Consider the following 19,174-nt stretch of genomic DNA (forward strand, 5'->3'; position numbering starts at 1 on the left):
CACACATATATATATACATACACACACGCACACTCCTTCGGCGCAAATTTAAAAAAGAAAGAAAGACTGGCATAGAACTGTACTGTAAATATAGGTGTCCATATCTAATTAGCAATTAGCATCAGGATTAGTCAAGCTCGGTTCAACAGAAAAAGCCATGACCCAGCAGTAGTGCCAATTTTCTTCTCTGAAGTCTGACATGTCGTGGACAATGTAACCGCAAACTGACCTGAACGAGATATGCACAAGATTTTTGACGAGAACGCGTTATTGGCTTAAACACTCATATCTCTGATTCACACTATTTTTGCACTTTGTTAATGTGCATGCATGAGTATGCCGTGTCGCATCTTTTTGCTCATGGCACATTTCGGGCAAGCCTGTAGCACTACGCACGCCCTGCCCTCCTACACCTCACGCGTGCTTGGCGGCTGGGGACACGTTGAGGATAGCTTCACTGGAGTATTCCACACTAATAGCTTCAACGGCGGATTTGCTTGCTACTGTCGATTAGCAAGGCCACCGCAGGATGTGAGCGCTGTTGGGACACGTTTGCAGATTGGTACTACTTATTACCTGTTCATTTTACGCACTCTAAAACGGCAGAAGGATAGAGTGAAAGTGACCGTTAAGTAATTTTTTAATAACTAAATAGAAAGAATCATGGAAGAGGATTTAAAACAAGAGCAAAGTGTGCAAATGGGATGATGCAAACGAGAAGTGACATGTTTTTCTGCACCGGTGGATTTAAACTATAATACGAATGAACCAATAATGAGCCATATTGCAACAATGCATATGGTCGCGGGTCCCGCAGAAGCAGAGAAGAAGAACGGCTAAAGCAAAGCAAATATATTGGTCCTAGGACATACAAAAATAAACTTAACGTGATTTAAGATCATGTACAGCTTAATTCCGTGGCATAATTATCTTCATTCGTTGACACTTGTAATTCGTCTATTTTTCCAATGACGGTATTATTTTGAGGGCGGTGAGCACATTTGATATACAAATTTGATGCATTATACTGTTTTTATTCTTCGTTCACCTTTAATATCGTAGCTCTGCATTTTCCCCCGAATTCATATATAACATGACAATGTAATTAAAATGAAAAAGTAAATAACGTGTTGTTTCTTTGAACTCAGCTTCAGAGACAAAATGTATGCGATTGTCGGGACGGGCAGTTTGATGCAGTAACACAAAGGGTGAACAGAGTGCCTATTCAGGCAATCCTCGCAGAATGGCCAACCAGAACAGGTCTGAGCACTGTTGCAGCATGTAAAAAGTATAAAAAAGAGCTTTCGCACTGGACATTACTACTAGATATTTTTCTCTGAGTGTGTAATTTATAAAATAACGAATTAGCGTGATGCCCTTTGCGGATTTACAAAGATTATGACTTCATGGGATGCATTGAAACGTAACACAATTACTTTAAAGATGACGTTGCCTGTTTTATAATTTTACAAGAGGTCGAAAAATGTCTCTTCAAAATCGTTTATTTTCTACCTTTGCTATAAATATGTTAGTATTCCAGAAATCAATGCTAGAATGATACAAGTAGTGCTCTCGCGTAAAATCTGACCCACGCAAATGCCATTGCAAGCTCCAACGCGGAGCTGGTCGCTGTCCCTTGCGCTGGTGGTGCTAAAATTTGGATGATGCCTGGTCAGCGACTGCCAGGCTGCCGCTCCCTTCACATTAACGAAGACAACGGCCGCTTTTTGCTTCTAGCCATCTTGATCTCGGTATACCTTTTGTGTGGTGCTGCAGTCTTTTCCGCAATAGAGAGGCCATCAGAGCTGCAAGCCCATGTACGCTGGAACCGGACTCTGTACAACTTTAGCGACAGGTTCAATATCAGTTTGCTGGATCTGAACTCTTTTCTGCGGGAATATGAAACTGCTGTTGCTGCAGGAATTAGAGCCGACACCCTCAGGCCAAGATGGGATTTTACAGGGGCATTCTACTTTGTTGGAACAGTTGTGTCAACTATCGGTAAGTTGTTGAAGTAATATTTCTGAAATGTTTAAGGGTGTTTGAAAACAACTGGATTCCACACTTTAATTACGTGCATTATCTTAACATTTGAGCATTTGTAAAAGTTCCCTTCCAAATAGCATATGCCAATATTTCAGTTGACTTTTTTTCTCAAACAGTATTCTAACCTCTGCAACAAACCATGGATATCTGGCTTGTCTGTTGATGGAGTGTGGGTATATATGTGCATCATCTCAGATTTAAGTGTTACAACAAAACTGTAACAATGGTACAAATATGTATTTACAATAATGCAGAACCCAAAGGCAAAATGGATGCCCTTATAACCTTACATCCACTCTCGGCATCCTCCTGCCTGCAGATAAAAGATGCACTCAGTGTTTGCACACATTTCACTTTTTCCATTGGCATTGCACCAGCAAACTAGATAAGCATTTTCTTGCCCCAAGGCACCCAAAGAGTGTGTAGTGCACTCTAGGGCGTGCCAGTGACATTGGTACGAGGAAAGATCCCTGCTGCTGAAGTTCAGGACACAGCCTGAGGCTCAAAGTCTGCTAAATGGCTAGGTCCCAAAAACCAAGTGTGCTAATGCCTGCACATTGCAAATAACATTTATATCTGTGATAGGTCACTAAAGAGCAAAGGTCACTAAAGAGCAAGGGGACCTCCAAGGGTGCCCACTGGTCAGTTGGTGTTTGTGTGTGTGTATGTGTGTGTGTGTGTGTGTGTGTGTGTGTGCTTGTGTTTGTAGTTATGTCTATGAATTTGTGTGTGTTTGTGTGAAGACTTGTGTGAAGAACAATTCTGGCTGTTTTTCTTTTTTCAAGAGTGGCCAAGATATCATGCTGAAGTTAAAGTTTACTTTCAACAAGACATAAATGGAAGAAAACACAGGAGTGGCTTCAAGAAAATGTTTTGAAAGTTCTGGATTAGCCAGCCAGAGATATGGAAATGATTATGTACTGGTTCCCACTATTTCACAGGGCTGAGCGTGAACAATTTTGCCAGGAAGAATGAAAGAAACTTCCAACAAAAAGTATTGTAAGATCATTCCCAAGAAGATTTGAGGCTATCATTACTGCCACATGCACTTTAATCAAGTCCTAAATTAATGGTCTGAATATTTAAGTCAATGCAATATTTCCATTTTTTATGTTAAAATCTTTAAAGTATTCCAATAACCTGCATTTTTGCTTTGTCTTTGTGGAATGTAGATTGATTGAATTGGTCAGAAACTGCTGTGCATGGTGGTTTGCACCTCTGAAATAGCTAACCTGAAGTATTCCTTCAAGATACGTATTTCTACCCAATACTTCACAACAAATTTAATGTTCTCAGTGTGACATGCAGTGTCAGGTTTGCACTAATCTAACTAACATATCAACACATGTACTTACACTGAAATAATATGTAACTCCTCAATTGCACACAGGTGGACTTTAATTAGGTGGACCGTTAATTATGTGACCTGGTGAAGTAAGTGACAAAGTAAGTCCACAATTGCACACAGGTGGATTTAAATGTCAGTGCAAGGGGGAAGTAAAAACTTATGCAATCATAAATTATGGATTTATTTCAATTTGACATGAGTGATTTGTGTTTTTGTGTTGATCAGTAGGAAAAATCAAATCTGAACACAATTGTGAAAAAATATTGCATCAAATGTGAAAAAACTATAAAATGTGCAAGAACGTGCAAGGGAACTAAAAACACTGTCAATCACAGCCACTGTAGTTTGGAATGAGGCCACATGTTCCCTATTACATACTAATATATATAAACACTGTATATACATACATACACTCACTCACCGGGGCCACTTCATTAGGTCCAACTGCTCATATGTTGAATCAGCCAATTATGGAGAGCTAGCTAGCTAGCTATCACTACCAGTTTGCTAAATTAGCTAGGTTAAGTATGTTAACATTAACTGTGCTAATCACCTCAACACATTAGCTATTCGGTCCCTGGCATCAAGGTTTTTGTAACAATCTGCATGATGCAGAGCAGGGAGGCGGACACAAATGCTGAGGAGAGCGAGATTTATTGAATGGAATTCCATAGACAGAGTTGAAATACCGAGGCAGGCAGTCCGAACACGAAATGTACACAGGCATACTGACAGGGAATGAAAACAACAAGGCAGGCTAACTGAGAAAGGACAGGCAAAACACACGGATAATGGATAACACAAAAGCACAAACTTACAAACAGTAGCGATCACAAGGAACATGAATGCACAAAATAACCGACACTAGACATGGGAGATACAGGGACTATATTTACACATATAGTATAGACTAAACCAGACACAGGTGAAGACGATGAGAACACAGGCGTGGCGGACAGGGGAAACCAGGGCAACAGACAAGCTGGGTGGGATCAAGGAGCAGGGAACAACACAGACACGAGGAAACAGGGAAACCGGAGTGACAGCTAGGAGAGGGGGCGTAGCCCTACGTGACAGTTTTGTACGTATACAATCTCTGAGGGTGTTTTATTGTACATAATGCATTTCACATAATGAAATGAAACCTTTTTCAATAAGACTGATTAAATAACAATAATAATATTCATTCATTCATTCATTATCCGAACCGCTTAATCCCGCTAGTCGGGGTAAATAAATCTTTCGCCAAGAAAAAAAGGCACCGACTTTCAATGGGCAAAGTGAAATGCGTGGGTGGGGTTTAATGACATCTTTGCGGGAGTCATTTTGTGGGATTAATACTTATTTGGTCAACTCTGTCAGATAACTCCAACACTGAACATCATTTAAATCTAACAGTATTAAAATTACTATTTGGGAGTGAAAATATACTCGGGAAATGTTGAAAATTTAACAGTTTTTGCTGTGTAGCTCTCCTAGTAGAGGAGGTAGAATAAGGTACAAATAGCATAAAGAACATGGGCTGTGTTCCCAGAAATACACATACAGTCATACTGCTAAATATGTAAGTTGCTCTGGATTAATGTCTGCCAAAGTGCTAGAAATGTAAGTGGTCTGGTGCATCTGTCTCCTCTGAATCTACTGAAGTGCAGCTGGTGCATCTGCACATTTTCACCATTGTATTAGTTTGCAATATAGAGATATAACTTTAAAATATCTCGTCTCACAAACTGCCCAATGCTTTTATAAGCAGCTTCACTGGCTGGTAGATCTCTGCCCCTCAGAACGTACTGTTGTCACCTCGTTTTCAGAGGACTTCTTGTCACCCTAGCACTCCTATGTTTAGCGTTATTGAGTGAATTCATTTGCTGCATGGACAATGCTTATCAGAATGATGTTTAGCTGGCTTAGGAATGGAGAAAAAGTCAACATCTCTCCTGGGAAATCTCTTACCTGGTACATGAAGGGAAGGAGCAACATTACAATAAATATTAATCTAGAAGTTTAATCTGATTTGATCATTTTCATGAAACTTATTTAACAATCTGCACTATACCAATCTGCACTATATAGTTTTTTAAGTTTTCCTAAACTTTTATGTTTTGTTTTCATGCAAATCTACTACTATGTTAAAATATTTTACATTTATTTATTGCTTTCAGGCATGGTGGTATTCTCCTCAGGTGCCCTGCTCTGCTTGAGGGATTTTATGGGGCTTGAGGGTAGGAGGTGATGGGAAAAGAGCAGATACTGTAGTAATGTTAGTTTGGTCTATTATACGCTTCCCTGATCAGGAGTCAATGGGCCAGGACCTAAGCATGAGCAGTGAAGCTGGAATGAAGAACCAAATCGCTTTTATAAAACCTGTTAAAGACCACAGTTACCTTTAGGAAACAAAAGGTGTGTTTGACATTCTTTGATTCCTTTTCATGCCATTATGTGAATATGTGTGACCTGCCACATAAATATTCCTCCTGTTTCTGAGACTTCCCCTAAACCAGTGGTTCTCAAACTTTTTATATCATTCCCCACCTCAGAAGAAGGGGAAAGTCCATGCCCCACTTGTCCCATATCACCCGGGTGTCGGATGTAATTTGTTGAGGGGGGTGTGGCGAACGTAATTTGTTAACGGGGGGACGGTACAAATTCATTAAAAGGGCCGAATCTAGCCCTGGTTCACACTGTTCCGCAGACATTTTAAATATCCGGGGCTTATGCAAAACGAACAGGCATTAAAACGACAGGCTTAAAAAGGTTCATTTCTTCCAATTGCTTGCGCCCCACCTGCAATACCCATGCGCCCCACTAGTGGGGTGCGCCCACACTTTGAGAAACGCTGCCCTAATACTATAAAATGGTTTTGGTCCTGGACCCTCATTCTGAGTACTACAATGATTTGGTACTTGGTCAAAAAAAAAAGTCACTATTCAGGGAACATATTTTACTCTTTTATCACGTTTCTTTCAAGTCAAGTAGTTTTATTGTCAATTCTGCATATGTACAGGACATACAGAGAATCAAAATTACGTACTCTCCTTCCCAAGTTCCAGCTAAAAAACATTACGAAGTACACTGAGAAGTAATAATAAAATTATAAATAATAAGAGAATGATGACAATAACTGTACAAGGTCACAGATATAGACATACACATGACAAGAGTCACAAAACGGGACAATAATGCAATACAAGAGTAGTGAAGTGATAAGATGGGGGATTAAGAGGGAATACAGTACCAGTGTAACAACATTACACTATTGAAAACAATAGTTTTCAGTGTCTGTTGCATAGTATCAGCATTGAAAATAGTAAATACACTTATCTTCTTCTCTCTTTCTGTCCTGCCACCTCTTTTTCTATTGGTTCATTTTACAACCGTCTGACAATGCAGAGGTATATTGTTCATACATCTGTTTTCATTTCCTGTCTTCATTTTTTTCTTTGCTTGCTACTTTCACCTTGTCTAAACCATTAAAATGAATTTGCCTTACTGGCCCTACAGTTCATACACAGTTCAAAGCATTTCAGCACATTCAGTTCACAATCAGAACAGGTGAAGGTAATCAGCTCGGTAGGGTGAGAGTCTCTGCAGGTGGGTGTGATTTGATAACTAAGCCCTCTGTCCCTTTCCAGACGGTGCGGTAATCGAGAACAGGAATCCTCATGCTCTTGTGCTTTTCTATTGAACTGTCAGCTTTCCAGGATGACTAACAGCAGCTTCATCCACTGCCCTGTATGTACATTGTGCTGGTTCTCTATCCCCCACCTCTCCATTCTTTGTCTCTTTCTATCTCCCTCTTTCCATATCCCTCTCCCTACTATCTCCCTCTCATTCCACCACTGACTCCAGCATTTCTGATCTCCTATGTGTAGATGTGAATGTAAGTTTCATGAGTCTTGCCACCACATCACCACTCTGTTAAGGATACTGCATGTGCGGCTTTCATGTGATTGAACATCCCCTTGTGCAAGGGGCGCTCACTTCCATTTTTAACTGTGACATTTCTATGGCCTCTGATTTCAGGAGATCAGACACACACACACACACACACACACACACACACACACACACACACACACACACACACACACACACACACACACACACACACACACACACACACACAGACCAATGGTGTCAAAACAGACAGCATTTAAGGAAACTGGTATGAAAACTTTACAAATTAAAAAGCCATGTAACAAAGGAATGATAAATCATAACAAAATATTATTTTCAGATGATTAAATGATTATCAATACATAGATGTTAAAAGACTAAAATGGCTATACATAAGAGCCAAAATTGACTAGATGAGAACTTGAAACAAATGAAAGTTGAGATGTACATGGATAAACAGTGCTAATGGTAATTTAGACAACAAAATATGACTTATTATAATTGCACAGTGGTATCTGCGTAAAAAGACACCTAAGTAAACAGATGCATTTGTACACATCCAAGAATATGACGGGGTCATTTGTTTATTTGTTTTTTTCTGTCCTGATCTTGCATCCCCATTTCCTTCGTTTATGCCCTCTGTGTAAGAGTTGGGGGTGGCACTCACACAACAACAGTATAAATAAACCCACCTCTCTGTATAAGTGCATCTGCCTATGCATAGCTTTTGTAAGCATACATGAACCCACTTTAGGACAGATGAGTGCATAAATCAGGCACATGCACACACACACACACACACACACACACACACACACACACACACACACACACACACACACACACACATTCACACAAATTTAATAGGAGACAGCAAATCTTGATTTTTCTTCATCCTGTCTCCAACTGATTATTCAACTGATTCTGCACACAGTGACCTCATAAAACTCTCTCCCACGCTTACACACACACACACACACACACACATATCGATTTTTGATGTCTCACAGTGAGGTTGGAACTCCAACTTTAATTATATCAGTGCTACTCAAGGACATCTGGATCTAGTACAGGAGCATCATGGTCTGGGTGGAATTAACCTGATTGGTGGGTTCAGTAAGGAAATGTCTGGGTGCAGTGAATGACACCCTGTGAAGTTTCTGCAGTAATTTCATTAATTAAAAACATACGACAAACGATTGTGTTAAATCATGCCTTTCTGACTTTTTCAGAAGATGCATTTTCTGATGACATAGCTTTCATAGCCTATAGCTGCTGAAAACCATGCCCATAGTACAGTGCAATGCAAGGTTTATGTAGACTTAGACTTAGCCAAATGGTTTTTGAAACTCTTTATTATGCAGTAGGACCTATGTGATTAAGGCACATTATATATGGATCACCTCTATACATTGAGCTCATTAACAAATGTGCATGTGATTTAATGCCTCTGAGAATTTCAGGCTTGCAGCAAAATGTATGAATACTCTTATGTTCTGTTTTCCAAATAGTCCAATATTTTAATTTTTTTTAGTAAGCCTTACAAAGTTGAAATTGTTGCATTACTAATGATTTCTAATATTTGGCTTTATATATCAGTGTCAGTATATTTAGTTTTATTTTAAGGAAACAAAAATGGGCTTATGTAACCTAGAGTCTGGCAGGGTATATAAGAATTTAGTGGGCTATATGAGAATTTATTGCCAATGTTTAATCTGATTTGAATCTGATGTTACTGATGTCTGATTTGAATCTGATGTCATTTTACAATAACATATAGGCTTTGAAGTGACGGGGCAGTTAAACTTTACATTACATATAGCCTACATAAATTAGGATATTATTACACTTATAATATGTGTATGGTCTGCCAATTTTTGCCAATTTAGAGGGGATCCACTTTAGAGGGAATCCTGTTACTTTCGTGACACTTTTCCATTATACATAATGACATGCATGTATTCAGAAAAAAAACTTTGTGATAGAGAAATTCTGAAAACATATTTACAGTGTGCAAACAATTCATAAAAAAACAGGTATTTATTGCTGACCAGTGTAATCTTTCACCAGTGAAGTACAATGATGCAAAGTAAATAAACCGGTTGGTGGGGTGTAAAATGGACACAGCGAGAAAAAAAAGAGACGGATTTAAAGTGTGCAGAAACAGTCTAAATGTCACAAACAAGGCTGGGCAGGTAGAACGCAGATGCAGATATAGGAGGTTTTAATGTAAAGGACTAACACAAAAGCTTCCAGCACATACAAAGACCACAGATGATATGACAGCAAACACAAAAAGACACAGAAAGCAGGACCAAACTCAACAAAAACCACTATTAAAGACTAGCACATTCAACTGGTAACTTACGACTGACAACATGCAATAACCCACAACAACCAGGACCAAACACAGGACTTAAATACAGCAACTAAACAAGGGACACAACAAGACACACCTGAAGGTGATAACGAGGGGCAGGGAACATGGCAGGGGTGTGAAACCAGAGACAACTAGGAAATGTCAAAATAAAAGACACGCAAACACAGAGAACAAAACAAAAGTCAAGACTGACAAGGGGGGGGAGACAGGAACACATGACAGAACCCCCCTCCAAGGCGCGCCGCTCCGAGGTGCGCAACGGAAACCAAACCAAAAAAAACCCAACATCAAGCACAGACAGGAGGAACCAAACCGAGAGCAGGAGACGACAGACACGCAGGGAACAGGGGCGAAGGCAATGAGGAGAACACACCAGAAACAGAGGACCCAGGGGCAAAAGAAGGCACAGAGGACAAAGGTTCAGGGAACACAAACACAGGGGCTGAAACAGGCTGAGGGGGACAGGCAAACGGGACATCGGGAGACTGGACAGGGCTAGGGCAAGCAACAGAAACAGGATCGGAACGGGGAACAGGGAACGAGGTAGCGACAGAGGCAACAATACTTTGGACTACAGACACATGGACAGGAACAAAATGGGTGATAACTCGAGGAACAGACACAGGCACAGGGACGGAAACAACAACACCGGAGACAGAAACGGGCACGGGCACACGAACAATGACATCACCACGCACAGAGACAGGGAACAAAACAAAACCAGGCACAGAACAGGGCAAAAACGGGGACACAGGCACAGATGGGGAACCAACACTAGGGGGAGCAAAAGCAATGTCAACATTGGGCCCACAGGTGGGTGGAATCGCCACTGCGGGCCCTGTGAGGGCACAAGAAACAGAAGCAGGCCCCAGGCGGGCCTCGTGAACGTCGGCAGGCCCCAGGCGGCCCTCGTGAACGTCGGCAGGCCCCAGGCGGCCCTCGTGAACGTCGGCAGGCAGTGACCCCATCCGGGTCGCGGGAACAGGAGGCAGTGACCCCATCCGGGTCGCGGGAACAGGAGGCAGTGACCCCATCCGGGTCGCGGGAACAGGAGGCAGTGACCCCATCCGGGTCGCGGGAACAGGCGGCAGTGACCCCTTCCGGGTCGCGGGAACAAGCGGCAGTGACCCCTTCCGGGTCGCGGGAACAGGTGGCGTGGGTGCAGGCCTCTCCTGGGCCTCCGGCGCGGGTGCAGGCCTCTCCTGGGCCTCCGGCGCGGGTGCAGGCCTCTCCTGGGCCTCCGGCGCGGGTGCAGGCCTCTCCTGGGCCTCCGGCTGCGGGTCTGGAGGCGCCGTGGCCGCAGGCGGCCGCGGGTCTGGAGGCGCCGTGGCCGCAGGCGGCCGCGGGTCTGGAGGCGCCGTGGCCGCAGGCGGCCGCGGGTCTGGAGGCGCCGTGGCCGCAGGCGGCTGCGGGTCTGGGGAACACAGGTTTGCCCCTATGCCACCCCTCAGTCCCCTCATCCTCCCCTCAACGTCAGTGGGGTCGGACTGAGGAGACGTGAGGACCTGATGCACAGGCTCCCAGCGCCCCCCCAAAAAAGTCTTGGGATGGTCCACCACCGACACGTTGTAAGGCCCGGGGACAACACCAGAGAAACGTGCCTGCAAAAGCTTGAAAAAGCCCTCTACCGTCCAGGCTTCCTCAGACCTGTGGGTAAGGACAATGTTTGCCCAGTCCAGCGCCTTACCCACTAGTCTTGTCCTCAGAAATAGTACGAGAACCATGTCTGGTGGCTGTGGGCACATTAAAAACTGGACATAGGCCTTGCTCTGAAGTACAAAGCCATCGGCTGAATCCACCTCACCATCGTAGATGTCCGGGCAGTGAGTCAGGGAGGGCAGCGCAAGAGGCCTACCCGTAGTGTCCAGGGCGAGACAGGATTGCAAACAGTCCAACTGTGCCACATAGTCCTCCACATCCTTGGGAGGGGGTAGGCTTGGCACAGGTCTTACTCCTGTAGCTGCTGCGTCCATTGTGACGGTGGGTTATTCTGTCACAAACAAGGCTGGGCAGGTAGGACGCAGATGCAGATATAGGAGGTTTTAATGTAAAGGACTAACACAAAAGCTTCCAGCACATACAAAGACCACAGATGATATGACAGCAAACACAAAAAGACACAGAAAGCAGGACCAAACTCAACAAAAACCACTATTAAAGACTAGCACATTCAACTGGTAACTTACGACTGACAACATGCAATAACCCACAACAACCAGGACCAAACACAGGACTTAAATACAGCAACTAAACAAGGGACACAACAAGACACACCTGAAGGTGATAACGAGGGGCAGGGAACATGGCAGGGGTGTGAAACCAGAGACAACTAGGAAATGTCAAAATAAAAGACACGCAAACACAGAGAACAAAACAAAAGTCAAGACTGACAAGGGGGGGAGACAGGAACACATGACACTAAATAGTAATTTGAAATAACCTAGTGAAAACCGGGACATTAAATAATTATTTTTTTTTTTGCCGGGACCGAATATTAAAAAGATGGAAAACCAGGACAAACCGGGACAGCCCGGGAAAACCGGGACAGTGATGTGAAAACCGGGACAGTCCCGGGAAAACCGGGACAGGTAGCAACCCTAGTGTGTGTGTGATTGAAGGAAGAATTGAAAGAGTATGACAGAAGAAGGAGGTGGCACAGGGTAGAGCTTTCATAGGAGAATCCAACTCTTGATTGCCAAACAGTGTCAACTGAATTATAGTCTACAGGGAATTTCTTTCCACCCATCCACTCCTTAGTCTCTCTTTGTCTTGCTCTCCTTTGTATAATAAGATATGAGTTTCATTACTGGAACTGTTAAGAAGTGCCAGGTCTGCAAAATACCTAAGGTTAACTTTCAATCTCAATTCAGTCTTCTTATCTAATAACATGCCATCAGGGGATCAAGCTCAGGGACTTGCAGCACTTCAGCGTCTACAACTTTTTTTTTAAAGATTGTTAAAAATCTTTTAGACACTTTTCTCAGTGCCAAAAGTCAAATTTGCCATATCACTCCTATCTTAAAAGTTATGACATACCCACTTGGCCATTCATCCCTGCCAAGGCTTTTAAAATGATTTTGATGCAATTTTGCTACCTTTATTATAATTATGTATAATATGATAATAATAACAATAATGAATTAGGTTAGCTAAAATTGGCATTCCCTGATAAATTCTTCCTGAGTGTGTATGTGTGTCTTCATGTTCAATAAAAAGCAGTTGTCTGAGTGTCTGTGCATGAATGTGTGTACTTGTGTGCCCAGTGGTGGATGGTGCTCTGTCACTAGGATCTGTACTCTCCCCCCTTCCTGCACCCCATTCAGTCCCCCAGGGGGCTGTGGATCCCGGAAGAGAGTACATTGTGTGTGATTGGCTGCCGCTTCTTGCCAGTGTGTGATTGGTAGTGTAAGAGTTGTACCTGTGTTAAAATTGTAAAGCGATCTTGGGTATCTAGAAAGGCACTATATAAGTTGAACATTCATTCATTCATGAATGGGAGATTGAAGTTACTGGTCTTACAATCACATAGAGCAATTAACTTGTGAAGGGATGTTTTGGTTCCTTAAGGGTACTGTGGCATTTGGAAGCCAACAAGCAGAGACAGCACATAGTGGTGCTTTGATGGCTAGTGTTTAGGCAAAGCTATTCCAGGCCTTTTGACAAAGTAACTTGAGAAAAAAAAGGAATTTCCAGATTTGCTGTGATTATGGCTCTTTTAATATTACAGAGAGCATGATTACTCATTTTTAGCAAATATAAGCAGCTTCATATAATTAATATATCTGCTGTTATAAAGTTTATATATTTGCATTATTACTGTAAGGTACTACATTTGTTCAATGATCTAAAAGTGACTTCTAATATATGTTGTATTATTTTTTATCTCTTTTTTTTAATCAAAGATCAGTTATTTGTGTCTCAATTGTACATTTTCACAGCCACCAGAGGACTAGCTCTTAATGTGCTAATACAGTGCACAATGAATGTAATCTTCCATTTGAAAACTCATAGTATTAAAAGAAATTTTAGGACCAATTATTTATTTACACACAGCTTAAGCTGTAAGAAGAATTAAGCTGTAAGAAGAATAAGAATTCTTATTCAGATATAAATGCTGATCATTGGAAGTAATTCCATTTCCCTCCTTTACGCCTCAATAATCTACTCTACTACAGTATTTTTGAAGCAGTCTCAGAGCAGTGAGCCAAGCTAGACTCCTGTACCATAAATGACCCTGATTGCCTCTCAAACGCTTGATATATTTCACACACTAGACTCATTGAGCCATATACAAAGGCTTTTTTCTTTTGTGGATTTAAGGGCCTTTGTCGTGTCTTGAGAGCAGCTGTGTTTGCAGTGGAACACAATGCTGTTGCTGCATTTTGTGCTCTGTTCTTTGGACTGCTGTTTGTTTAAACACAGGCTGGGCTGTCACAAAGACAGAAGACAACTTACACATCCTCTAACACAAAGTATTATTTATTACCAAAACATTATAGAATAAATGTAAAACAGGTCTAAGTAGGCTTTCGTTGATTTTTTGTAAAATGGAAGTTTTAGTAACTTTGACAAAGGTAGCCCAGGACAGGTAACAGATAACACAAACACACATGGTTGCCACTGTCATAGTCTAAGTCAAATTTATTTATATATATATATATATATATATATATATATATATATATATATATATATATATATATATATATATATTTATATATTTTGTTTTTAGAACATATGTTGTCACAATGCAGCTATACAAATGCATGGTCCAGATCCCTAATGAGCAAGCCAGGATTAGGAAAAAACCCTGGGAAGACCAAGATTCAAAAGGGAACTAATCTTCCATTGGGTGGCACAGCCACTGCACATAAGATTCACCTGACTCAAAAATAGACTAACAATTCAGAATATAGTAATTATCCAATGCTTAAACAGAAGATCTCTCACTGACAAAGAGCTGCCCATTAACTCTTTTCATGATAGCCAGAACTCATTTATAATTCAAGGTTAATACAACTTTTAACAAGCTGTGTATGGGAAAGAGCCAGAGAGGAGCTGATGAAGGAAATCAGAACTCACGTTGAGAGAGGACCAAGAGCAACATGGCATATTTTTTAGGCAATAAATCATTAGGATTAATGATTGTGCCAACGATCATGGCCTACCACTCTCCACTGGATAAATTGCCGACTGATGGCCGGCCAAAACCTCCATGGGACACCATGCATGGCTCAAGGGCCACAGAATCTGATAATAGATAAAAGCAAGAACAATCTCAGGAAAATATAATACCTGACTTTGCATTACTTTACTAATCAGGATGAAGTATTGTGTGTATCAGATGGATGATTTATACAGCACTGTTAAGACAGAGGGCAATATGTGTCTGAGAAACACAACAGTGAGTCTAATTGTAATATCAGTCTGCATAATCTTTAACAAAGTTTGAAATATGTGTCACATATTTCAGTTTCCTACAGTGTCTTCTATTTGAGTCCCCATGTGATGCTGAAAATTTACATTGGTTATTAAATTGGCACTGCTTACCAAAGCATCTCAAGGAAGATCATGAAAAGATGACTGATGACATCTTGATGGGGACTGATTTCAAGGGTCAGTAGAACTTCTGTGGAATGTTTGTGAGTATCCAACTTTAATATTATATTAGGTTTTTTTTTGTTTTGTTGTTCCAGTATCTTAAAATAGGGGGTTGAGCCCAAATTGTGTTTTCTAAAGTTTCTGTACTTTTGTTTTCCCACACACAAAAAAACATATTGACTGTCTCAGTGATATTTAATACCAAATGAACATATTTATGTTTGGTACATACCCAAAACCTTACTTACTTGGATATTATTTAGGTTGCAGACCATTCTTAGCATAGCATTAACGCTAACATCTATTAATCCAAAACAATTCTAAAGAAGGGGCCAATGAAACAGTTAATAGGCCAGCACCATATTCTTATCAATTGTTGGCAGAATTATGAAATATATAGCTTCTATAAACAATAAATAGTATGTGATAAACTAAATAATCTAGTAGGGCCAAAAAGATTTTTGGACAGCTTGAAAAATGAAACAATCTTGTTCATGTCTGAATGTGCAACCAGGCAATATAATGTGAATCTGCAAAACCTGGCACAGGATCAGAATCAAGCTGACTGATGGGCAGATGGTGCTTAAATTTGGGCTGCAGACTGAAGATTGCTCACCAACCCCTGCGTCCTCCACAACTCCATCCCACCCTGTGCCTGTTTTACGCAGGAGCCTTACACTCCAGTCTATGACTAATGATTTCCTATTTGGCACAGAAACACAGGCATCAGGAAAAACTATAAAATTCTGCCTCATCATCTCTGTTTTCCCAGAGTCTGGCCCAGTATTCATATCCCTTGAGGCCCTCAGATGGCAGAAATAGCTCCTATTTCTGGCAAGAGAAATGCCAAATTGCATCACACTGGGTGTTCGTTGTCAATGTGTTCAATAATGTGCTCAAAAGGTGATACATCTTCTTAATGTCATTTTTAAAAAACAACTAAACAGTGCTGAAGCTAATGTAATGGAAGTTTCATGCTACATATATGACGTTTCCATATCATTCATCTGAGAAAAGATGCTCAGCCTTGGATTTACAGTTGAAATTTGCAGATACATGATCTGTTTTCTATTTTTATGTAATTTCATGTTAGATCGTTAATTTGTATTAATACTTTTTGAACCTTCTCCTCTTCAGTGGAGCAACAGAGTGAAATTTCCTAATTATGTTGTCAGTCTTTATAGATATTGTATAATACATTTTGAAGTATTTTAGGACATACAGTTGCAGTGCCATAGCATAAGCAATGTGTCTAATACAATTATGTTCATGGCTACTGTACAATTGTTTATCATCATGTGATCCAACTCATAAGTGGATCTAAATTGGGTACAGCTGTTTGAGAAAGTGCATTTACAAAGAATTAAAATGAATCCTCAATATGTGTGGATGATGCATTTTGCATTTGTGTGTTCAAGCTGCACAATATTAAAGAAACACCACCTCTAGCAGTTAAGGAGGTGAACAAACATAGGTCAACAGTATTGATTTATATTTTTACCTATGGGTCTTCCATTCCCCCCATGAACACAAAGTATACCTCTACGATATACAGTGTCCACCAGAATCCAACTGTCACGTTACGGTCCCCGAAACCTTCCTTTGGGGCGTGTGTTAACGTTGTCTGCGTCTAATCGTCTGCGTCAGTGTATCTCCGTGGGTGCGGGTGTGTCTTGTAATTATTCGTCTCACCTGTGGCTCATCTCGTCATCACGTGGGGTTGATGTGGTCGGTCTATTTAATGTGCGTTCGCGCAGTGTCTTGTGCTCGTCATTGTCTGAAGTCTGCACGTTGCTGTTTATGTGTATTGTTCTCCGTGCGCTATTGCGCAATCATTGTCAGAATTAAACGTGACGTTTGCTGCTATAGAGGGATTTTGTGTCTCGTCCTTCACGCTGCACCCATCGTCACACCAACTGTAATTGTCACTTACAGTTTAATAGCATTACAAAAAATAGCATGACAACTTTTGAGTGATGAGGTAGGATGTTTATTATTAATACATCATTATTTAATAAGTAAGTTTTTATTTAAAAATACCTATTATCTCACTGGGTAGTCCTTGTGTTTAGAAGCCTGGGCAAATGAAGGGCATCAGTAGAACATTGCTTTCCCCTGGCAGAGAATTGATGTATTCTACTGAATACTTTTGCACACCACACTTTTCATGTTTTATTTATAAAAATGTTTTGAATAATGAATAATTTTCTTTCCACATCACAATTGAATACCACCTTGTGTTGGTCTTTCACATTAAATTCCAATGAAATATATTTATGTTTGTGGTTGTAATGTGACAAAATATGGAAAAGTCCAAGGGGTATGAATACTTTTGCAAGCCACTGGATCATTTAGCTTTTTTCAAAGTGGCATTTGGAATTTTAAAACATATACAATTTTAAAAGAATCAATGTCAAATATGTTACAAATAAATAGCAGTGAATTGCATTGTGATGTTTTTTTCAACCCAGGACCAAAGTACATGTGACGGGCAAGGGAGTGCAAAAGAAGGAAGTGATCAAGCAAGTCTTAGGGAAAATGGAGGATTTAGTGAATAAAGTGCATCAACGCTCAACCCGTGACATAATCCAAATTAAAGGATACAATAACCAGCAGTCAACTTGAACAAAGACAAGACATTATATAGAAAGACAAACGACCCTCAGGTGTCAGGTTTCCTAATGGGCCAAGCCCACCTGAGGGACGAACACAACGTCACAGGACATGAAATTCTGTCGCTGATGGGGGCAGCAGCAGGGGGCCTCCGTAGCGTGACAGTATGATGGGTGGAGACAAACAAGTTTATTGAAAAAAGGCAAAAAATGCTGGGGAAAGTGAAAAAATATGCTTTCTCGATCCTAGAAAAATCTAGATTAGTCTAGAACAGACTAATGATGAGTGCTGGGAAACAGTTCCCGTGGGGTAAAATAAGGAAAATTGAAGTAAGGAATAGATGAGGGCAGTGTTAAGTGGGTGATTGCGAATGTGGTAGTTATTGGGAGACATGATTGTGTTTGCATGAGTGCAGCTTTGACTAGGCGATGACAGTGGCATGTCAGCAGCCCCGAAGGGCACACTAAAGACCAAGTGCAGAGGTGACCCAGGCAATGTGGAGCAGGCCTGAAAGTGCAAGCATGATGATGACGTCATTGCATATTCATCAGAGAGCTGACTGAATAGGCCATTTCTGCCCCAGCATCCTGTGGAGGCAAAGGAATAGTAGGCAGAACAACTTTATATAGGGGACCTGTAGTAAAGGGTTTAAAGGAGGACATATGAAATGTGGAGGACACCTAGCTACCCAAAGTTAGGTTGACCTGGTAGTTGACCTCATTGATTATTCATTTGATAGTAAAAGGGTCAACATACATGGGGTAACGTTTACCACCATAGCCTGTTCTGGGCATCTCTTGTTGCTATCAATATGCAATCTCTTGGTTGGTAGATGGTAGCCTATCTCAGTTGACTCTCAGAACTTGGCCATTGGCCTGTGTGTAATGCCCAGATTAACCAGATGCAGTCCAAATTACTTGAAGAGGTGCTGGTACAGCAGATTCCAACATAGGGAGCTGTAGGGAGAGCTGCAAGGGAGGGGAAGCATACCATCCTCAAAAAGCGGACAAAACCAAACTCGTACTGGCCAGAAGCCATGGTGAACAAAGACTTGCATTTGTTGCCTTATTTAACCCTGAAAGGTGTACAGGTACATAGATGTAATTTATTATTATGTCTCTAGGGCTGCAGAGATTAGAGGGATTACCTTTAAATCCCAATAGTTCATGCAATGTTTCAACCTGGCATCCTTCTTCTTTATGAAGAAGGCATTGTCTAAGGAAGATGAGGTGGAGGGACATATGTATCCCTATTCCAGTCCTCCACCTCATATTCATATGTGTACAGTA

The 19,174-nt window shown here is 41.2% G+C and overlaps 1 protein-coding gene across 1 annotated transcript in view; it reads left to right on the forward strand.

Annotated features, from left to right (window-relative positions):
• Positions 1–295: 295 nt before the first annotated feature.
• The window catches only part of kcnk12 (potassium channel, subfamily K, member 12), a 45,453-nt gene continuing 26,574 nt past the window's right edge, over positions 296–19,174 (forward strand). The window contains exon 1 of the mRNA XM_076974858.1: positions 296–2,001. Within this exon, the coding sequence (XP_076830973.1) occupies positions 1,662–2,001 (340 nt within the window). The 5' untranslated portion in view covers positions 296–1,661. The remainder of the gene's footprint in view (positions 2,002–19,174) is intronic.

Source organism: Brachyhypopomus gauderio, chromosome 15 (genome assembly GCF_052324685.1).
Source record: "Brachyhypopomus gauderio isolate BG-103 chromosome 15, BGAUD_0.2, whole genome shotgun sequence".
Lineage (NCBI taxonomy): Eukaryota > Metazoa > Chordata > Actinopteri > Gymnotiformes > Hypopomidae > Brachyhypopomus > Brachyhypopomus gauderio.